The sequence below is a fragment of the Perognathus longimembris genome, chromosome 16, assembly GCF_023159225.1.
Source record: "Perognathus longimembris pacificus isolate PPM17 chromosome 16, ASM2315922v1, whole genome shotgun sequence".
Classification (NCBI taxonomy): domain Eukaryota; kingdom Metazoa; phylum Chordata; class Mammalia; order Rodentia; family Heteromyidae; genus Perognathus; species Perognathus longimembris.
In genome coordinates this window covers 37,794,892-37,818,750 of record NC_063176.1, presented here as the reverse complement: position 1 = coordinate 37,818,750, position 23,859 = coordinate 37,794,892, and the positions used below count along the sequence as shown (strand labels likewise).

General features: G+C 42.9%; 1 protein-coding gene across 4 annotated transcripts in view; it reads left to right on the top strand.

Annotated features, from left to right (window-relative positions):
* The window catches only part of Tbc1d1 (TBC1 domain family member 1), a 178,123-nt gene extending 154,705 nt beyond the window's left edge, over window positions 1–23,418 (top strand). For all 4 annotated transcript variants that reach the window (XM_048364432.1, XM_048364434.1, XM_048364435.1 and 1 more), the window contains 5 exons: window positions 446–690; window positions 2,887–3,046; window positions 6,460–6,629; window positions 18,094–18,267; window positions 21,520–23,418. In XM_048364432.1, the coding sequence (XP_048220389.1) occupies window positions 446–690; window positions 2,887–3,046; window positions 6,460–6,629; window positions 18,094–18,267; window positions 21,520–21,693 (923 nt within the window). In that variant the 3' untranslated portion in view covers window positions 21,694–23,418. The remainder of the gene's footprint in view (window positions 1–445; window positions 691–2,886; window positions 3,047–6,459; window positions 6,630–18,093; window positions 18,268–21,519) is intronic.
* Window positions 23,419–23,859: the final 441 nt, after the last annotated feature.

Genomic DNA, 23,859 nt, shown 5'->3' with positions numbered 1-23,859 from the left:
GACCTTGTTTATAGAGGAGAAGTAATGTAAAAGGCTGACTTTTAGCCAGGTACTGATGGCTCATGCCTCTAATCCTAGCTTCTCAGGAAGCTGAAATGTGAGGATCATAGTTCAAAGTGAGCCTGAGCAGGAAAGATCGTAAGACTGTTATTTCTAGTTAACCATCAAAAAGCCAGAAGTGGAGCTATGGCTCAAGTGGTAGAGCACCAGCCTTGAGCAGAGAAGCTTAAGGGACAGTGCCCAGGCCTTGAGCATGATTCAGGATGCGTGGGGAGGGGGGGTATTATGTGACATGTGACCCAACTTCTGAAGACCCTTTTCCTTTACCCTAAAACACTTTGCATTTCTGGTTCAATAGGCTTTCTGTCTTTGTCTTTGTCTTTTCTCTTGTGCTTTTTTTTTGCTTGTTGGTTTTACTTATTGGTATGTTTTGTTTTTTCCACAGGGCGAACCTTTCCAACACATCCATACTTCTCTGCCCAGCTTGGAGCAGGGCAGCTGTCACTTTACAACATTCTGAAGGCCTACTCACTTCTGGACCAGGAAGTAGGATACTGCCAGGGTCTCAGCTTTGTGGCTGGCATTTTGCTTCTTCATATGAGTGAGGAAGAGGCATTTAAAATGCTCAAGTTTCTGATGTTTGACATGGGACTGCGAAAACAATATCGGCCAGACATGATAATTCTACAGGTACCAGGTGTTCCTATGTCTTTAATAAGTACATGTATTATCCCTCTTTCCTTTATTATCTAAGGAGCTTTCTAGCAGCTGTTACACTGTGATAGCTATGTTGCTCATAGGCTTTGTGCTAGGCATTGTTCCATGAGCTTCACACATTACCTACATTATGTTCTGCAAGATGACGCTATTGATTGGCTCAACTTATAGACTGAAAAACCAGAATGTGCATTTGGATGAATTATCTAGCTAGCAAATGGAAGAGCTAGAATTTAAATCCATGTTAGTCTGATTCCAGAGACCTTGTTCTTGCACCCTTCATTAAGCATCACGCAATTAATTCCTGTGTCCCTCCTACCGCCTGCTGCTTTCTGGCAAGGCTTCCTCACCCTCACCGCCATGCCCCCTCCCCAGTCCTGTAGGGCTTAGCTCAACTCTCACACCCTAGGAGAAGCTCTTCCTTGACCCCCAAGCCACACTGTATTGGGTTACCTTATCTCCTCTATCTGGCATAATACATTCCCTTCCAGAAATTACTCTTTTTATTTATTCACCTGCCTCTTTATTTTCTGATTTTCCTTGGTAAATAAATTTTGTGAGAGGAGGGCATGACTAGTCTTGGAGCTGTTTATAGACAGTGACTGGGATGAAATAGACAGTATTTATTGAATTAATGAGTCGGTCAAAAGAAAATGAAAAAGAGCAGCCTGTGCCAGTACTGTTCTATCTGCTTTGGAGAGGTAGGGAGAGCTATGGATCCTGCTTTGGGAATCTTTCTCAACACAGCTTAACATGTGAGTTCATACGTCCAGATGTTCATTTTCTAACAATTCTATGGTTTCAGAGCTTTAGAAAGTACTGTTGGAGCCAAGGGCTTTTTTTTTGGAGGTGGAGGGAAACAACACATTATGTAATTAAAAATCCTTTTCCTCAACTTGTGACTCTGAACCACATGATCATGAATCATAACAGGAAACCTCTAACTGGGTGCTAGTAGTTCTTGCCTGTAATTCTAGCTACTTAGGGAGCTGAGATCTGAGGATCATGGTTTGAAGCCAGCCTGAGCAGGAACGTCCATGAGACTTTTCTCTCCAGTTAGCCACAAAAAAGCCAGAAGTAGTGTGGCTCAAGTGGTAAAGAGCCAATCTTCAGTTGAAAAAGCCAAGCAAGAGTACAAGTAAAAAAGAAGCCTTTTTGTCCACTGGATGTTTTGTCCTATGCAGGACTTTCCACATGCTATTGGACTCTTTCTGCATTCCCACCATTGGCTTTAATGTGTGGCAGCTGTCAACAGAGAGCAGAGTATTTGAAATGTGTATAATTTAGCATAGCACACAAATTGTTTCAGGCCTTTGTTGATTAGATTTTTTTTTAGATACAGAAGAGCCACAGCTGGTAGTTACAAGGATTTATATCTAGGCAACCAAAAACAGTTTTCATTTTTCCAAGTTTGGGCTGGACATCTCTTTGGAGGATCTCAGTCAGATTTCAGTCCTCTCTAGGTTGCGTCCTTAGTCCCAAGCCATGGGACTGCTCAAATCTGGATTGGCTCGATGACCTCTGTGAGCCAGAGGGTCCTCTAGGAATGGGAGTGAACTTCCTGTCAGATCCAGATAAGTCTCTGAAGAAGCAACCCTCGATGTTGAGTTTAACTTTAGTTGGAAAAATCCACTTTATTCATCCAGAAACAAAACCTTCTTGTTTTACCTTGCCAAGATACACATACTTTCTGTATAAACCTGAACAAATTATTCTTGTCCTGCCGTGCGTGGCTTTGGGAGATACAGGGAACTGGCTACATGGACAATGGACATATTGTCTAGAATTGTGATATGTACTCCATTTACTCTTAGCAGAAGCTTTTTGTTTCAAATTCCCTGGGTTTGAGTTTTTCTGAGAATGTATCTCTGTAAGAAAATTTTTGCAATTTTTGCACAAAGGAGATATTTAGATAGTCCTAGCCAAGGAAAACAAAGGGACAGGGAAAGGAAGTGTTAGGAGGCCCAGCATGTGTGTTTGGGGCCTACTTCACTCAGTGCCTCATGAAGAGTTTGCTAGTCAAATTAATAGCTGAGATAAGTAGATACCACAATCCAAATAGAATATTCACAGTGCTAATAATTCCCTCACACATCCTAAGGAGAATGAGCCAGTTCGCATGTGGAGAAGGAACCTAATTCTCATACCTGTGTACATCTGTCCCTGCAGATCCAAATGTACCAGCTCTCAAGGCTTCTTCATGATTACCACAGAGACCTCTACAATCACCTGGAGGAGCACGAGATTGGCCCCAGCCTCTATGCTGCACCCTGGTTTCTCACAGTGTTTGCCTCGCAGTTCCCATTGGGATTTGTAGCCAGAGTCTTTGGTGAGCTTCCTACGTGTGTATGTGTATGTCAGAGCCAGCATTCTCCTGTCAATGTCAGTGGTGGCTCTACTTATTTTTATAGCTGTATCTCTCACAAAGATGAGGTATTGTTTGCTAGTCTAGGTTTAGTCAGCATTGGTTTGAGGACTTTGCAGCGCTGCTTACCATTGTAGTCTTGGAGCTCCCGTAGGTGTCTCCATCTTGTGTGCTTAGGTCAGATACCCTCAGCACAAGGCCCTCCCTACACCAGATCTTTGGACTGCTTGGTCAAGCATCTACAGGTGTAATTCTCAGGAGTCACCTTCCTTCCTCAACCCCTCTGCCTCGTGGCTCTGCTCACATTTAGCGTCTTACAACTTTTTAGCCTGCAGCTTCCAGACCATGCCTTTGGATTTCCTTTATAACCTTCTCCCCTTTTTCTTCTTTCCATGCCCTTAGCTCTTCATTTTCTCTTCTGTCACTCTGATTCACCCATGTCAGGGTTTTGAGTGACACCTCTGTTTGGGTGACTGTCCTGACACCTGTCATATGTCACTTGCCTCATACTTCTAAATGGCACGGCCACTTCCCCTTCTGTGCTTCACTGTAGATTTAGATTGTTCACATATCAAGCCATCTTCTTTTCTTGATTTGCTCTTTGAGAACATAGTTGTTCACATGCTGAGTCTCAAAACTGTTTTGAGGTGAAAGCAGAGCTACCCAGAGAACTACCATAAGCACAGGCCTTTCTTGTATGGTTTGTTTTCTCTACTTCAGAATAAAAGTATTCTTTTTCTTGACAACTCAGGTTCTTTTTACATTTTATTGTGAAGGAGGAAGATGCTTACACTTGGTAATTATCCATATCAGGTACTTTTAATGTGTCATATATAGAGAGTCATTTGATAGCTTAAAACCATGTAATTGGGATATGCTTCAGGAATCAGCCTCTTAAAACATATCAAGTGTATACTATTTTAGGAATTCTTTTGCTTAGTCTATCCCAACTTTCAAGACATAAAAATCGCAGATGGTTCCACTGAAAAGATGAGTTCTTAAAAACCATTTCTACATATAGCATCTTGACTTAACCCTATCTAACTTTATGATGCTAGACAGCTTGGTTTTACATTTAGGATCCTGTCCTTTGGGCTTTATTTTCTGGGGCCCATTTCATTACAAACCTTGAAGCCTGGATTAAATCAACCTTTTGTTGTTGATTCCCTATTTAATACATAAGTAAAAGATTCTCAACTTGCATCAGCATAGCTCACATATTAATTAGTAGGTTACATCGAATTTAGTATGTGCTACTTGAAGAGGCAGCTGTCGACTGTGTGTGTGCTGCAACCACATCTGGTAATCACACTTGGCTGAATTAACAGTTCTCTGGTGCCACAGGCAGATGCCCATCTCCTGTATATTCATAGTTAGGGAAGAAGAGGACCTGCAATAAATGGTTCTGTTTACCTTATAACTGTATCTGCCTTGAATGGAAAAATCTGAAATATGGGGAAGCTGGCTCAGCCTTGTTGAGGAAGCTGCAGTATTGGACTCCCGATGTCTTTCTTTCTTTAGGCTGTTTCCCCAAGGAGATGAAGACAAGATGACATAAAACTAAAGATTAGGCACAAATCCAGAAGCCACCTGCAGTAGTAAAGGCTTCAGAGGGGTCTTAGGATAAAAATACACTTGGAAAGCAAGACAAGTCTGATGGCCAGAAAACTGTACAGTCGTTCCAGACAGCAGTGGAGGGCATCCACAACCTAAAGACCACAGCCTCCCAGGAGAAAGGGATAGGGAGGGAAGGATTGTTTTGAATAAATGTGTCTAGGAAAAAGACTCTGCATGAGGTCACAGAGGAAAAGCAGATTGTCCAGTAGAGCCCAGTATCCCATGACACATTCACAGGGATGCTGAGGCATCTTCAAGGAAAAGTAGTTCTTTACATTGCTCTCAAGCTGCAAAGAATAATTTGCCAAGTGATGGATCAGTAGAATTTAAGATTTCCTCAACTTCCTGCCAGTTTCTGGGTGTTCTGAAAATTCAGGGAAGAGGCAAGAAGAAAGCCCCGTGGAGAGGAAGCAGATTCCCATCCTGTGTGCTAGGCTTCTCTGTGGTGTGATCTCTACTTTCAAAAGCAACTAGGATTCTTTTTATTATTCTAAAATTATGCATAGCTGGGCACCGATAGCTCATGCCTGTAATCCTAGCTACTTAGGAGGCTGGGATCTGAGGATTGAGGTTTGAAGCCAGCTAGGTAGGAAAGCCCATGAGATTCTTATTTCCAGCTAGCCAGAAGGTCATTGGAACTGTTGGTCAAGTAGTAGAGTGCTAGACTTGGACAAAACCTCAAAGACAGCACTCAGGCCCTGAGTTCACACACACACACACACACACACACACACACACACACACACACACACACACACACTATTCTTAATTTATAAAAATTCTAGAGAAAGGGGTATTATTTAACATATAAGCTACCTGCAAGTGTCTTCAGTTAAGTTTGGGAACCCCTACCTCCCTGTTTAAACTTTAAAGGGTCGCTCCTTCACCATTCCAGTTTTTCTCTTCATCAAGCACACCAAATAAGTCCTTGGTTTAAACCTCCCTAGTCTAACAATCTTCTGGGGCTGATGCGGATACAGAGCATGGAGTCATGGTGAAGCAGTTACCCCTGCCACACTCCAGCCTGCCTGCAGAAACCAGCAGAACTCCATAAAGGGTGCCGTTTCTTCCTCAGATTACATGGCCCTGCCAGGATCACGACCGTGCTTGCGTGTGTTTGTGTCTGCAGTTTCTTCTTTGCACTTTATCCATAGTTTAATCCCAAGTGATAGTTATTGTTACACTGAAATTCAGCATACTTGTGTTTTAAAATGGACTTTTGCAATTGTATGGACATTTTACAGCTTTTAGAGAACTTTTAACTTCATCCTTTATTTCAAATGAGAAGAAGCAGACTTTTTCACCTATTCTGTCTTCAATTCTTATGTCATATCTGTACAAATCTTTTGATTTTACTCAAAAAATCATGTGTTTTGGTAACTCCTCTAAAATGCAGAGCATTGCTAGAGAAATTCAACTAATAAAACCTTTTTCTTTCTTTTTTTTTTTTTTAAATATAAACCTTTTTCTCTTTCTCGGTTTAAGCTTGGAAGCCTGCTTAAATTTAATTCATTTTCAGAGTGGAAATTTTTGTATCTGTATCCGTGATGAAACCTAAGCAGATGTTTATCTATTATTTTTGTTATTTTCGGCATTGTCTTGACAACCCTATCTGAAATAGCAGGCACTTAAACAGGAAATAAAATTTTCAGTTTAGAGTTCGGTTTCTCTCCCTCCTGCTCTGACATGAGGAAAAGGAAACAAAATGGCATTCTGTCAGAATCTGTTATGGCTTAACTCTTCATATCTCTGTTTTCCAGATATGATCTTCCTTCAGGGATCAGAAGTCATATTTAAAGTGGCTTTAAGTCTTCTGGGTAGCCATAAGCCCTTGATTCTACAGCATGAAAACCTAGAGACCATAGTGGACTTCATAAAAAACACACTACCCAACCTGGGCTTGGTACAAATGGAGAAGACCATCAACCAGGTATGATTGGGTCCCAACCTTGCAAATGCCTAAGGGCTTTATAGAGCTTACATTTCTGAGCAGGAGCTGTTTTCTACCACTCTTGTGTTCTGAACAGCATCTTGCATGGTGCTTGGAAGGCAGGAGGCATAACACAAATAAACGCTGAATGATTAAAGGTATGACTGGGTATGAATGTTGTAGGTAGAATGGTAAAGAGACACAAGAAAACTGGGTGAGACAACAAGCACAAGTTAGCCATAGTGTGTTGCATTTAAAAGTTTTGGTTCTAGTCATTAGTTCTGCTGAAATACATACATTTGTAAAATATAGGCTTTTGTAAAATGAGGACTTTGATTTTTTTTTTCTGCTGAGTGGTATTAGTTAAAAGGAATTTGTAGAATGAGGACTAAAGGAATTTGTAGAATGAGGACTTTGAATTTTTTTTTTTTTTGGTGAGTGGTATTAGTTAAAATGAACTGAAAATAAATAAAATTGTGACAGGAAGCATACATTCTATGAATCTGTTCTGTAGTTTTAAAATTTACTTATTTTGAATTGGGTTTTCTTTTTTCCCCTGAATGCTTTTCCACATGTGAGGTTTCTGGCATCCCTCATTTTCATATACAGTAGAGCCATTACTCTCTGAAATGCTACAAGTTAAGAGATCAATTTAGCCAGAAATTACAACTAGACCAAATGGCAAATGGTTGAATCAGGCACAGAAGCAGATTTCAATTCTTAAGGAAGAATCTTCCAGTAATAACTGCTGCTGCTGATGGACTGAACTACTTAAGGCCAGGGATGGGAGTAGATTATATTATAAAAGGATCTGTTAAATTGGCTTATATGGTGGGAGACCATATAGCCCCAATTATGGCCTACTATGTAGGACAGCGAACCAGAGAAACCAATATCTGTTCAGTCCAAGAAACTGGAAGCCTCTGGACAAGGAAAAGCAACATTCAGTCCAGACCCAGACTGAAGGCCTAAGAACCCCCTGGAGAGTTGCTTTATAGAAAGGCTAAATGAGCTGAAGTCTGCCCATAGATATGATGGCACAATAGATGAGCTTGCTCAGGAAGAATGGAGTTTGTGTGCACTGGCTAGCACTTTCTCTTTTCTTTGGTTATACAAGGTCACTCCAGCCTATTGGACAGTATCCTTCATATTTGCAGTGTGCTTTAATGATTCCTAGGCATCTCTCAATTCAACTAATTTTATAGTCAAACTTGAACATCATACTAAGAATGTACTAGAAGTTTCATCAGCAATCGATCTTCTCCTAAGCCTAGAATCTATACCACACATTATGAAAACATAGAGCAAACCAGTAAGGATGATAGGCAAATAGTCTTTATTCTGAGCATCTCTGGTAACCCAGGATAGTGTATGATTCCAGCAGATTGCATTCAGATGCAATTTGTGTTTGTGATTTTTTTTTTTTTTTTTTTTTTTGCCAGTCCTGGGCCTTGGACTCAGGGCCTGAGCACTGTCACTGTCACTGGCTTCTTCTTTTTTCTTTTTTTTGGCCAGTCCTGGGGCTTGGACTCAGGGTCTGAGCACTGCCCTGGCCTCCTTTTTTTGCTCAAGGCTAGCCCTCTGCCGCTTGAGCCACAGCGCCACTTCTGGCCATTTTCTGTATATGTGGTGCTGGGGAATTGAACCCAGGACCTCATGTATCTGAGGCAAGCACTCTTGCCACTAGGCCATATCCCCAGCCCCACTGGCTTCTTTTTGTTCAAGGCTAGCTAGCACCCTGCCACTTGAGCCACAGTGCTACTTCTGGCCGTTTTCTATATATGTGGTGCTGAGAAATCGAACCCAGGGCTTCATGTATACGAGGCAAGCACTCTTGCCACTAGGCCATATTCCCAGCCCCAGTGTTTGTGATTTTCATTGGCTGTTCTACCTGGGTATTAGTTCAGAAAAAGAAAGGTCCATGTCTGGCCTGGCATGGTTTTATATCAGATTATTACTTTGTATCTTTGCACACTGTATGTGCCAATATGAAAGAGTTCTCTGCTCTTCATTTACCTTTACTTAACTGATGGGCTCTGCATCTCTGCACTTTAACTTAGCTGACATGATCCTCTCCATGAAAATAACTTAGTCTTGCTGTTAACAAAGGGAGATGGAGAGACAGTAGAGACCAAGTCTGTGAATACTGTATATGTTCTTGATACATTGTATATTGCATATATGTCAACCTGACCTAGGCAAGGGATAGAAAAACAGGTCGTAAGATATCATAAGAAATGTACACACTGCCCTACTATGTAACTGCACCCTCTTTGCACAACACCTTGTAAAAAAATTTATGTCCAATTAATAAAAAAAAAGAAAAAAAAAAAGAAAATAACTTAGTCTTGGGGAGTCCTTAATTTTGGCCAAGTTGTGTGACCTCATGCAATCGTTAGGGCATTCTTGTGATTAATTTCGTAGAAGATACTCTGCTATGAAGGGCAGGATAGGGTGTCAGACTCATCTCACTTCAAAGTGCTTTAGCAGCTGTTCAACACCAAGTACCTTGGAATCATTAAGACCTGTGTCTTGCTACTGGATTATTTCTCCTTTGACCCTCATATTTCTGGAGTGTTTACTGTGGTGTGTGGGTGTGTGCACGCGTGCGTGTGCCCCAGTTCTAAGGCTTGAATTCAAGGACTGAGCACTGTCCTTTGAGCATTTTTGCTCAAACCTGATGCTTTACCACTTGAGCCACTTGCCAGCTCTTTGGTTGTTAATTGGTGATAAGAGTCTTATGGACTTTCCTGCCCAGATTGGCTTTGAACCACAATCCTCAGATCTCAACCTCCTGAGTAGCTAGGATGACAGGCCTGAGCCACTAGCACCTACCGTCATGTATTTACAATCTTTTATTCCCTTCTTACAGCTTTTGTTGTATGTACTAAGATTTTGTAAGCTCTTGGGCAAACCCAGAGAACTTCTGGTTACCTAGACCAAGTCCACATCCTGTGAGTGCCCTGGTTCATAGACAGCTGTCCCAGCTAACATTCATCTTGCCTCCTAGTTTGTATCAGGTTGGAAGTATAGAAATGGACCCATCATGGGAAAAGAACAGTTGTATACCCATGTCCTTGATTTGATTTAAGAAACCAAACTTGGCATTCTGTTTGAACTCAGTATTCCACTGACTCCTGTAACAACTTTGGGACATGATATTCCAATCCCCATCTGTATGAGTAGGGGACCAGCATCACATATGTGAAAGCAGAAGCTGTGGGAGTGAGGCTGCAGGGTGCCTGTGCTGCTCTTGGATCTTAAGGGGGTTGAGTCTGGCTGGGCCTAGCACGAACTCAGTCACTGTTAGTCATGACATTGTGTAAAAAGGCCAGACAGAACATATTTCAGGCTTTGCAGCTTGTAAAGTGTCTGCTACAGCTGTCCAGTTCTGCATTTGCAACACAGAAGACCCATAAAAAACATAAAGGGATGAAATAATCCGTGTCACAATAATACATTTTAAAAAGAAGGCAGTAGGAAGAATTGATCTGTAGGCTGCAGTTTGCTGACCCTGAACTATGAGATTGTCACACACACCAGAGGCACAGAATACAACAGAGCAGTTTTTTGGCTGGCTGTGTGTTTCCCCTCAGAGATGGATTCTGTGTACATTGCACAAAAACTACATCCCAGTATTTCATTCCAGTGACAATCTTGATAAAAAGTAAATGAATAAATAAAGCTCCAGGCAGTTACCCCTTCTTCCCATCTGCATGTGAATCTGAAACTTGACCTTGTAAAACCTGCTGTCCGTTCCCCTTAGATGGTAAGTAGGTCCAAGAGCCAAGAGATTCTTGTCTTTGGGAAGGCCTGAGCCTAGGAGGCCCATACAAGAGGAAGTGGTGGATACATTCATGGGATCTGAGAGAGCATTAACCTGTATACAGACAGGCTGCAGTGGAAGAATGGATGTAGGCAGTCCTTTGTGACATCTATGACCCCATTTCATTAAATGGCCTTCCTGTAGATGGTCTCAATTTGAGCAGCTGGGACCTAGGCTAGTTCCCAGAAGGAGGAAGGAGTGGCTCAATATGACCAGGACTTGAGCAATGTCAGAAGCTGTTTCAAGATTGGCAGTCTAGGACAGAAGACCCAGTCTTCGAAGCCTCAGTGGGACCTGGTGTTTACTGAGGGAAGACTCAGGTGAATGGAAACAGAAAGAAGGGAACTCTGGGAATGATAATACCATTGGGAAGGTTGGTGCTCTAGTCTTGTCCCAGTGAGAGCTGGATGACTCCGAAGCCTCAGTACAGTTGATGGCAGGACAAGTTGGAGAGTAGCTTTGGGAGGCTGAGCTCTGTTCATTGAGATGTTAACAGATCATGTAGAAACTCATTGGAAAGGCAGGATTTGGGATCCCACACCAGATCCACTCAGATCCCCAAGAGATTCACATTCACAGCCCATCTGAAATTTCTGCAGTAGGCAGCTTTCCTAAGAAGTATGCTGCCCTGTTGTACTTGAACTTTTTGGATAGAAACCTAAAGCTTGCCCAATCAACTATTGAGAAGGGACTGCAGCTTCCAGGCAGCCTCTTCAGCCCTTGGGGGAACCTTTCCTCTTGGGCAATTAACAGTTGAAAAGGAGCAGTTCTGTAAGAAGACAGTTGGTGCCACACCAAGAGTAGCTAGGAGGAGCTAGGGTGTAGCTAGGAGAACTGTTTCCACTGGCATTGTTTACAGTTGCCTACATGTGGTGACAATAAAAAGCAGACCAACTTTTAGTCACCTTTATCATTGTTTTTAAACTTACTACAGTCAGTGTACCCCTTTTGCTGACACCCAGGCAGACTGCTCGCCCTGTCAGCCCTGGTGTGCCACTGAGACTAGCAGTTTGGGGAACAGGGCCTGGGAGTTAGGAAGTTTGTGAAACATATGTAACTAGTGCTACAAGAACCCAGAGTGAGTGGCGTCATTTTACAGTGTCCACAGACTACCAGGACAAAAACTGAGTCTTCATAGCAAATGAGCCAATAACATCAACACACAACTCACTGAAAAGGAGAGCCAGCGAACACACAGATATCTCATAAAATATTTAGCTTTATGTGTAATTTAATTGCATGCATAACATATCTTGCTTTACCTACTGGTTTAACGGTCTGATATTTTTTAAATGCCAACACACTATGCCAGAAGTAGACTGTAGTCAACACATCGGAATGTGCTAGTGACATGCATTTCACTTTGTTCTCACATGGGAAGTTAGGCAGTATAACCCACAAGCCAATAAAATACATTCTTTTGACTCAATAATCCCAATTCTCACAATATATTGTTAGGAATTCGTCCAAAGTGTAGGCAATACCATGACAATACTCTGTTAGAATTGTCATCCAAGAAAGCAAATATTTGACAGATGTCCAGCTCCTGAGGAGAACTGGCAGGTATAGCTGTGGTGTGTCAAGTAGATAGAATGCCATTTACATTTGTAGTTAGGAAGAACATACAGCAACTTCAAAAATTTTTAGGTATGTTACGTTTTTACAAGTAAAAAAACTACTGATAGTAAACATGGGAGGAAATATAAGATGACAAAGTTGTATTGGTCGTTTTTGGTTTTTATGCTTTCTCTAATGTAGCTTCAGTAACAAACCAAATGAATGTTCCACTGTCAAGGCATTGAACATAGGGAAATGGGTAATTCCTACTTTGCCAAGTTAGGTCCAGCCACTCACTCCTATATGCCAAATAGACATGATGACTGGGGAAGAAAAGAGGTTTATTAGATGCAGCCATAGGGAAGCAGTACTTGCACTTATTTTCAGACATTGGCTTCAGGTTAAATAGGAAGAATTGGAGGCAGGGAACAAGAAAGATATGTATAGTTAAAACAGCCCCTGCCCTCCAAAAAAAACAGCCCCAAATTACAGGTTGACTGCTAGCTCCCTTTTTTCCCTTATAAGAGTTCTGCTCAAGTTATCACTTGATTACTGGAACAGAACAGGAAAAGTGGTCTCCTGAATTTGGAGCTTTAATGTTTGCTTTAAGATGAGGACAATGCTTGTTTGGGGGGCCATTTGCCTTCCACCTAAGATTGCTTATCTGTGAATCTGATCTTTCTTGGAGCCCATGGTGATTACAAAGCAGAAAATAGCTCAGATCAAAGGGCACAGATTCAAAGTTGGGGGACTTTTAACTAATTCACAGGACCTGGCAAAAACATCTTTTAGTGTGTGACACATCAGAGATGCACTTGTGCAAGAAAGGAACCATACCTACTTATGTTGCTTTCCCTCTTCTTAGTGCTCTTCTGTTCATTGATTGTATTTTGCTCCGATACCATAGGACTGAGGGAGAGGCAGAAAGAGAGGAGGCAGATAGAGAGAAACAGCGGCCCTGTGGAAATAATGCCCCATTCTCTTCCTGAAGGCCCCTGGGAAATAAAGATGGTGGCTCTGATGAAACCAAAGACCTGACAACTCTGGAGCAGACCTGAGAAGGGGATAGGACCCCTTTGGATGAGTAGACAGTTACCCAACCAGATTCCAGAACAGCTGAAACCCACCCAATTGATACAAAAGAGGACTCCAGAGCACTGCAGGTGGACTACCCGTTTCTGGGTCCAATTTCTCACTCTCTTACCTCAGTGCATCTGTACTCTCATCTTCCTCCTTGCCAGGGAAGCTGGTGGACGGGACCTCCTGTGGCACAGGTCCCAGCCAGTGGCTCTGGTTAGGGGCATATTCTAACCCAGTAGTACCCAAGAGGTCATCCTCATGTTCCTTGGTGCCTCACTCTCACTTTGCCTCTGCTCCCACTTTCCCTGCCTCATAATTCTTTATTTGGTGGAGAAAAAAAGGACCCAAGACAATAAATAAGTAATTATTCAGAAAAAAAGAGAAAAAAAATTGAATTGAAACAGTAATATAATCACTTTATGCATGTGCTGGTTAAGAGGTGACCAAAAAGTGGTCAATGGTATCCAATAGAAGCATTATAAATTCCTTCCTTTTTAGAAGAAGCAAATAGTGGGGAATCTTCAACCGGTGCTGTTCATGAACATAATTGGGAAATACAAAAACAAAACATGAACAAAACCCCAAATCCAATTAACACAATATAGTATTTAAATATTTACTCTTTTAATAGTAAATTGGTTTACAATATACAATAGGGGCCCTGGGTGCCTTACATGAATCAGTTAAGGCAGAAAGCATATTTTACAAATGTATTGTGAGTGAGGGAAAAAGTGACACTGCTCAAAAAGAAATGTACTCATTATCTGACTTATGTAACTATAAGCCCTCAACTCATGACCATTATAATAATATATTAAAATATATTGTGAAATGTAAAAAACCAAAAAAGGACCCAAGATCCCTAGATAGGATTAGGCCTTACTCTTTCTGCTCTTTCTCTAAGAACAGAATCACAGGGGCTGGGAATGTGGCTTAGCGGTAGAGTGCTTGCCTCGTATGCATGAAGCCCTGGGTTCTATTCCTCAGCACCACATAAACAGAAAAAGCCAAAAGTAGCGCTGTGGCTCAAGAAGTAGAATTGGGAAAAAAGAAGAAGCAGCAGCAGCAGCAGCAGCAGCCAGGGAGTGCTCAGGCCCTGTGTCCCAAGCCCCAGGACTGGCAAAAAAAAAAAAAAAGAGAGAGAACTGGAATCATCACAATGGGTCACTTGCTCACTACATGTGCAAGGATGAAGCCCCTCCTGCCACCTTTCCTTTTTCTGTCCCTTGACACTGTCATTGACCTAAGGGCTGAACAGATTTTTCCAGGACTTGGACTCTTTCACCATCAGCTATCCAGTGAATTGTTTGGTTTCAGATCTGGGGCGTAACTATAAAATCAAGGGCTGTGTTTTGGGCCATCAGAAGATAATGATGCAATTAAACCAGGATAATTGTGCCTCAGGGTGATTCCTAGGGATTGGAGAGGTCAGGAAGGGTGTAGCCATTGGTTGCAGCTGGGAGCTATTAACCTTAGCTGGTCATCAGTCTGCATAATAGGCCAGAGGCTTTGTTCCCAGGTTTCCCAGGTTAGGAAATGGTCTAAAAATAAATCTTGGCAGATGAAAGGAAGTAATCATGTGCATAACACTTGTTCTGTGTGGTATTTATAGTTATACACAGTGCCACAACAGACTCCGGTTTCAGGTTTGTGGGGTTTGCTGTGTTCACACTTCATATATTCCATGATGTGGCATCCATTGTAGTTCTGAGGCACAAAGTTGAAATGTGGGAGGTCTGTGACAGGTGAGTAGAACCAGATCCTCTCCCTAAGGGAGCTTGCCAGGCATGTGCTAGAACCTTCTGTGAGTTGTCCCATTTCATCTTTAGCTTGGTGCTAGAAGGCAGTAATGATTAGCCCCATATTGGTGGCCAGGAACTGAAGCCAGAGAAGTTAAAGGACTTACTTGATCAAGGTCATTTGGAGAATTGCCAATGGGGCCCCAGATTCACAGCTGACTCAAAACCTGAGAGTCCTACCTGGACTGAAATGGAGATGGTAACCAGCTGACTGCATGGTCACTCTGAGGGACAAAAAAAAAAGAAAAAGGTTCTGCCATGTGGGGTACAGCCTGTTGCATCACTTTTAATTTTTGATAGGTCACTTTGTGAGGAAATACTTTCTATTGGTAGTTTTTATGGTAAAACAGGAGAAAGGGGCTTCATTTTTTATCTGAAGCTCCTTAGTATGGTCAAAGAATGGATATATGTAGAAAACAGACCAAGAAAGGAGGCCAAAAAGCAGACTCCAACAGACACTAAAATAATCAAACATCTATTTATGTCTTTACTAAGACCACCTAATATAAAAACAAGAGGTGTGGCCAACCAGCAAAGGACTTTCTGTTAGGCTCTCTTTCAGCCACTTAAACCAATCTGCCAAGATTATAATTATCTATTTATGTGTGTGTGCATGCGTGCGTGTGTGCTGGTCCTCTCAGGGCCTACTCACTGTTCCTAAGCCTTTGTGCTCAAGGCTAGTGCTCTGCAACCTGAGCCATACCTCCACTTTCAGTATTTTTCTGCTTATTTGGCAATAAGAGTCTCTTCGCTTTGTCTGTCTGGGCTGAAACCTCTATCCACACTCAAATTTAGCACCCAGATTATTAGATCTTAATGTTGTTCTTTAGAAGACATCAATAATCTCATCTTTTAACTTTCTCTCAGGATAATAAAATAATGTTCGTGGAAATTATTTTTTTAAATCAGTTCAGGATGGTAAATTACTCTCTATCACTGCCCCTCCTTGTGTCATATATATTAATTTGCAGGCATGGAATTGCTTTTGAGCCTACTCAGTATTAATCACTGAATTAAAATGAAAACAAGGAATCAGAAACTTAATCCTGAAAGCTCCAGCCCATAAGACTGAAGGCGGGGGGGGGGGGGGGGGGGGAGTGGGGTGGGGGTGCGGGGGAACCAAGTCACGTACAGCAAAGTTTATGGTCAGCAGGCTGACAAGGCTGTGCCTTTGAGGCTGGGCCCAATACTTGTCTTTGTGCAAAGGGGGCATCTTTATAGGGCCATGGGCTAGGGATGGAAAATTCCACTATGGGTGGGGAATACTCTGCATTTGTTGGGGGGGGGGGGCGGGGGGCAAAGATAGCAGGTAGCCAGGGCAGTATGTACTGATTGCAACAGTTGAGGTTAGGTCTGAGCGCAAGGCATTCTGACACTGCATTTGGGGGCTGCGGGGCTCCTGTGGGGGTTAACAATTGTGGTCAGGTCTAGTCACCTTATTTCAGGGAAAGGGCTGAGAACCTAAGATGGAGGTTGCTAAGCCAAAATGGAGGACATACTAACATCCCAACAAAGAGAAAGTAAAATAAGATTTTTGGAAATGATGAAAAAATAAGCATACTTTTGAGAGTTGGTATCCAGGAAGATGTGAATGCTCCCAGGTGCCATGAGGGGCAGCTCATTTTCTACTTTTTTTTTTTTTTTAATGTTGGCATTCATTTCATAAGAAAAGGCAGCAGAGAGGCGGTTTCTGCTCTTTGGAAGTCAAATCCCATTCTCTGATGTCGGGTCCTCTGGATCCCTTCTCCTCACTTCTCCGGAGGAGATGCCCAAATGTTGGGGTCTCTAGGACCGCTTCCCCCCTATCTCCCGGGGAAATGCCTGAACCTCAAATTGTGAAAGAAACTCTGCCCTACCCTCATACCGGCAGAAGGAGTAAGTTGTGTCCTTACCGGGCTGCTCTAAGCTGAAGTGGGATGCCGAAATCCCTTCCTCGGCCCCCCATAATGTGTCAGGAGCCGCAGGACAAAGATGTCGGGGAGATGGTTGGATGTTTGAATGGGTCTCAAAGGATTTAATTGGGAGGGGGGTTTATATAGTGGTAATGGCGGGAAAGGAGGGGGACTGGCCAAAGGGCCACTCATAGGCTAAAGACCGTGTCCATCAGGTGATGTCATGAAACTTCCTTTGTGGGCTGGACAACCCCCATCATGGTGGCACATGTCTGCCTCCCCCAGGGGCGGGGTCTTCTCTTCCGGTTGAGGCCAGAAGGTGGGAGTGGCTAGCCCCAACACTGTCCCAAGGCTGGGGGAAGGGCATCATCTTGGGAGCTCTTGTCGTCCTTCCCCCACCAAGGCCAAAACTGAGAGTCCCCAACACTCTGAACTCGCTTCTGACCTTGAATTCTAGGAGCCTTTCAGATCCATGTTGTGGCGGAGCCCAGCAACAGGGATATCCAGAGCCAAGGGGATGGGGATGCTGGGGACTGCACTATCTGTCTTCTGACTCCCCTCATGCCCTGCTTCGCTCAGCCCTGCCCCCTGCCTACTCACCAGGAGGGAGTAGAGCTGTCCTTCCTTGAGTCACCGTGCATTTGGGGGTTGTGTTTCACACCAGTGGTTTGGTCATCACTGTTGCTATTATGGGAAGGGAGAAAACTAGGCATTGTTTTGTATTCACTCATCCGTGTGGGTGACATTTGGGTTTGGCTCATTTCTGCAAATCTCTGTGCAAAGAGGTTTTATTAAGCTGTTGCATTACATAGCTGTTCTTGCAGCTCTGAAAACCCAGCTGATTTATAATTAAACTTTAACCTAGTGACTGTGCAGATAGGGTATGCTTCTTTGGGGATTTTTTCTTCTTTGTAACCCATAGTTGATGTGTCTATTATAACAATTTTCAGAGAAAAAAGAACTAAAAATAAATTGTTCTAAGTTCTTTCAAAAACAAGATTTGGCTTTTGGAAGATGAGTATCAGGAACTTGCATGTAAATATTCTAAGTATTCCTGTATTCTAAATATAGGAACCTCCTTGTAAATATTCTAGATGATTATTATATTCTTTCTTCTGAAGTAAGACAATCACCTCCTCAGTATGGCCACTGGTCCTGACCTATTATGTATAATTCTAGGACTGCTGATCTAGAAATAAAGGCAGATGCACATGATCATGTGGGCACACCCGTGTGTGTGTGTGTGTGTGTGTGTGTGTGTGTGTGATCATTCTCATTTTGGAGCCTAATAACTTTTCTGTACCTAACAGGTATTTGAGATGGACATTGCTAAACAGTTACAAGCTTATGAGGTTGAGTACCATGTGCTTCAAGAAGAACTTATTGATTCCTCTCCTCTCAGTGACAACCAAAGAATGGATAAATTGGAGAAAACCAACAGCAGCTTACGCAAACAGAACCTTGACCTCCTAGAACAATTGCAGGTAAGCATATTTTTAAAGCAGCTTCCTGAACTAAGGCAGATAGTAGCTCATTAACTCACCAAAGGCAACTGCAGACTGGACTTTCCCATGCCTGGAGGCCCTTTCTCACCCGTGTCTGTTTGTAGTTGTGATCAAAGTATCCCAAGAGAATTGGTCCTTTTTTATTAGAGAGCAGACAGATGTTCTTGCTAAGGTCAAATAGTCCTGGAGCTTTCTGAGAGGTTCTTTTTGCACTTACTCTTTTAGGAGACATTCTTAGCCCCACATGCTATGGCACTAGCTGAATGCCAGCAGTTGTGCTGTTTACAATGACAAGAGAGTTGAGAGCCTTCACTGCCATGAGCAGAACAAGCTAGGTCCACCCAGGGGTGACGAGGACGGGAAGCAATACAGAAATCTACCTAACAGAATAAACCAGAACATGTAATCAGTATATGTGAGTCCTTGGTACAGATGCAGAGATTTGATTAGCAAAGGGCACAGTTCTCCCCTCTAGAATCTTCCATCTTGACATGGATAAATGTAGTAGAGGACACACAGAAGACAGGCATTAAAGCCTGTGAGAGCGGAGGGAGAGACAGAGTGAGCACCAACATGCCATCCAGAGGCCTGGACCTGCCAGGCCAAGTGAGGGTCCCACTCACACTGACCGGTCACCCCAGACAGACCGTCCACCCTGCTCCCTCATCTGGGTGACAGGCACAGAAAGACCTTATTCAGAATGCTGCTTCTTTCTCAGACAGCTAGCATATGGTAGCCCTGCATTCTACCTTTTAATATCATAGGTAGTGCTGAAAATTACTTGGAGGTTCTTGGAGTTTTTCCAGTGTTTTATGGAGCCCTAGGCTGGCCATAGAATAGCACCTCTATCTCTTCCTGTCCATATAAAGAAAGCTTGGCCATGCTGTATGTAGAAAGGTCGGCTTTTGACAGCCTGATGTTCCAGGTGCAGCCTCAGTCTAAAGTGCATTCCTTGGGGTTGGGGGCATGGCTCAGTTGGCAAAGAACTATCCAATAAGTGAAAGAGTCAGGTACCAAGTTCTAGTCCTGGTCTTGGACTTTAAATAAATAAATCAAGTGCATTCCTCTCCTACAAGCATCTATCCTAGTAGGCTCTAGTAGATATTTGCTGTAGAGGAGTTGGACCAAACCAAAACCACAGTTTAATTTTTTTTGTTCCCTAAGTTTGAGTTGTCCTAACTGAAATCAGGCCTATATACATTCCCCTGTATTAGCTGTAACCAGAAGAGAGCCTGGTATGGGGGGATGGGGGCACAAAGAGATAGTCATTTTCAGTGGCTTCTGAAGCATACATGATGGAGCACTTCTGAGGGAGCTCACATTCACAGTCACAGTGCATTTGGCTTGTTAAGACAAGCAGTGCTCACATAAAAGGTTTCCTCTATTAGGCTACTGTCCACAAGGGTTTTGTTTTTTTGTTTTTTTGTTTTTGAGGAGGGGTAGGTAGAAAGTAGTTTAGTGCTATGGCTATAAAATTGTATACCTTTAAGTGTTACAGCTGGGTGCAATGTCCGAACGTGCCTGTAATCATAGCTGCTTGGGAAACAGAATCAGGAAAATAGAAGTTTGAGGCCAGCCTAGGCAAAAAAAGTTCATGGGACACCATCTCAGTGGAAGAAGCCGGATGTGGTAGTGCATGCCTGTGATCCTATTTACTACAGGAAGAATAAATTAGGAGAATCAGAGAGTCCAGGCACAGGCCTAGACAAAAATGTTAGATCCTATCTCAAATATAACCAGAGCAAAAAGCATGGCTTAGCAATCCCTGAGTTCAAAGCCAGCATTATATACAATATACATAAATATTACATATATATAATATCCGATATATTATACATTAATATATTATATACATTTATTAAATTCTTATGTGTCTGAAGTAGACACACAGTCTTTTATTCATTTAAAATAAATGGGTGGAATAAGTATGAAGTAGATTTTCTCCAAAAATAAGAAACTGTAGTTCTAGAAGCTGCACATAAGATAACTGCATAGACATGCCTGATGCTGGCAGATAGAAATACACAGATTTTTTCATGGCAGCTACCGACCCTGAGCTAGGGACTGAAAGTCAAACCCCGTGAGAGAGAAGATTGTTTTCTTCAGTCTTGCTGACGAGATCTGCCATTTATGCAGAATGGTAAATGACCAGGCAAGTTAGTTTGTTGTTTATTGAGCTGTGGGGGACATGCTGGCGGATTTTGAGGATCGCAGGTGCTTCTTAGAGATGTGTGCTGGGATGTCCATCTTCATCTCTCAAACTGACAGGGAACGACTCTCAGCCGTTTTACCCCTTTTGATTATTCCAGTGGCACAGCTGAAGCTTGACTTTGAGTCTGTAGACTGTCTGTCTGCCACAAGGGTACATAAGTTCAAAAGCACTTTTTTTTCTTGGCTTTTAAGTGAGAAGCAAGAAAGTTCTTGAAATTAATGGGGTCATGTGAAGAGCTAAAGTGGATTAATGAGGTAGAGCAACCCTTACCTTCCAGAGCTCTACAGAAAGACCCCTCTCGCCATATTAGAGCTTCTGTGGTGTTCTCAGGGAAGCCCAGTGTCACTAGAGGATTAGGGAAGAGGCCCCATTGCCAGGGCAGCATTGGAAAGCTTTCTTTTCTCTGTCACTGGTAGCATGCTCTGCATTAAGGATGTGAACTGAGAGCTTTGTTCCTCCTTTAGGACAGGAGGGACACTGCTCAGCCTCACATGCAGGGCGTGGTGGCCACTGAGTGAGACAGTGCAGAGCTCTCAGCAGGATGCCATCCCGGGCATCCTACAGTGATGTCTTGCTACTCCAAGGGATATAAAGAATTTCATGCTAGGGAGCTGTTACTGCATAGAACTTCATATAGAAATCATTTTGACTGTTTTATCTGAAATCAGTTTGTACATGTACATACATGGTTTAGTCAGAACAGTGGCTCAACACAGCAGGAGCCTGTGTGTCCCCGAAGCATGCTTTGGCCATCACTGTGGTCCTGCCTATGGTGGTGACCTGGGATCAAATTCCCTTTGTAGTCAGATGCCACAGCAGGGAAGGTGCTGTAGGACATTGCCATTTGTGACGGTCTGGCTCAGCCTGTCCACATGGGAAGCTGAGAAAAACCTGTGTGGCCAGAATAACCAGAGGCTAACTCTGGTAAGCATCTCCGTGGCTGGAGGGCCAAGTGCTCAGGGACACCCTCCTGGGTCCTCACCGACAGGTACAATCTCATCCCTCCTTTCACTCTGCAGGTGGCAAATGGCAGAATCCAAAGCCTCGAGGCCACCATAGAGAAGCTGCTGAGCAATGAAAGCAAGCTGAAGCAGGCCACGCTGGCTTTGGAGCTGGAGCGGTCTGCACTGCTGCAGATGGTGGAGGAGCTGCGGAGGCCGCCCGCTGAGGCCAGTGAGGGCCCCGGAGCCTGACTGCACCCAGCCCAGCTCTGGAAGGAGACTGCACACCATCCCACCACTGTCCAGGCCTTAACCCACACAGACACATATGCTGGAGGCAGACAATGGGAAAGCGCACTTCTCAGGGAGGAAACTAGTTCACCAGTGTGCAAATTCTTTTGAGCTCACACTTGCAATTCAGAGGACAGACGTCCCAGAGCTTTTTTTTATTACTGTTTTTGTTGTTTTAGGTTATGATTTGTCCCTTCTCACAATCCTGATTACTGTTCTCAGTTGCTTTAGATGGCATGGACATGAATAAAGGCACCTTTATGTTTCTTCGATGTTTCCTTTTTCAGTGACACAGTGTTTGCAAATAGCATTCATAACACTAGGATTACAAAAGTAGAAAGGTCTCAAGACAAAAATGTAAATCTATCACTCTTCAAGAAAGAGCTTGTGTGATCACTAAGGAAGTGCAGCTAGCCATAGTCTGTCCATTTTTTATTTGTAATTTTGTGCTGGTACTAGGGCTTGAATTCAGGACCTGCGTGCTGTTCCTTAGCTGTTTCAATCAGGGCTCACAAACTCCACATCTGGCTTGTTGGTGGTTAATTGGAGATAAGAGTCTTAAAGCCCAGGTTGGCTCAGATCTCAGCCTCCTGAGTCACTAGTAAGAGCCTCTGGTGCCCTGTGGTCTGTCCATTCTTGATATGGAAACCTAAAATGACCATAGGAAAGAAAGATATATTTAAATTGGACATCTTGAATTATTTAGCAAATTTGATCACTGTCATTAGTACTTAGAGAAGGTTTGTCTTTAAAAAATTAGTGTTTTCATATGTTTTTGCTTATCCTTTTAAGTAGAGGTGATCAAAGTCATGACGTGTTTTATGGGAAAATCAGTTTCTAGAGTCCATCAGTTATTGCTAGTGTGTGATCTGCAGTGTGGGGTCTTAGATATTTATTTCTTTGTGATGGTTTCATGTGCACACTAGAGTCATGTATTTATTTTTACCTGTTGTATGATGTATTGCAGTATCAACACTTTGGAGATCTGATTCCTTACAGAAGGGTCAGGATTTTCAGGGGTGCCCAAGATTCTGGATCTTTGAAAAGAGACCAGGCTAAAATGGCAATCAGATAGATAGCAACTGACAATTTTTCAAAGGTGGGATGTGTGTTTTGAATGGAACTCGGAACACCATAACACATCTTTTCTCAGGATGCTGAGGACCCTGTGCCTTCCAGCAAAGTGCTGCTCCTGGTCACCCTGTGTTTAGCTAGTCACTGTTTAGGGGGCCTCTCAGTGTACTTAGAAGGGGCTATTTTCTTAGAGCTCTTAGAGAAAGATTGTGTGACACAGGTGGCCTCCCAAACAGCAAATTTTTTTTCTGGTCATTACCTTGTAATCATAACCTGTTCCACTTGTCACAAGTCTCTGGACCCTCTTGGTGTTAGGTTCTCTTTTAAGCCTGAGATAGAAGAAAGGGTCACCATACTTGGAGTCGTTGTAATTTCCAAATGGTGGGTGTGGTTTTATACTCCCTGCTGCTCCTGGATCAAAGGAGGGTGGGTCTCAAACGTAACAAGTCCATTGGTCTCTCTCCCAGAGACACAGGAGTGAACACTTGAGTGTGTCTTTCCAAATCAAATTTTGCTATTTGATAAATGTCAGATTTTGGCCATCTTATTACTACAATTCAAAAACAATGACTGCACCAAGAAACAACAAAGCAATAAAACAATTTATGCCTATTTTTGTGTGTGTATGTTTTTTGAACTCTGGATTTTTGCTTTGTAGCCCATGAGTAAAGGCCTGAGCACTTGTGGGTCTAAGTATGACTATACCTAACTCCATCAGTGAAAACATTTGAGACGTGGGACACCTCTACACAGGAGTGAATTTTGCATGGCTCCAAAGAGTAGTGGACTGGGAGAGCTGGAGGAAACCTACCTCTGCGGGGTGCTAGGGGACCCACTTCCACCTGACTATAGAGGAGAAGCTGGAGGTGGAGCAGCCCCTAGTCTCCTGCATACCTAGTAGTTGGACACCACCCGACTTGAATTCTACTGAGATTTAGGGACCATTTTTGATTACTTCAACTTATAAAGCAGGGAAACTTACTCAAAGGGTAATCGGTATCATGAGTGCTCAAATGGGTTCATACCTCCTGGATCTTAGTTTAGCAGCAGTTA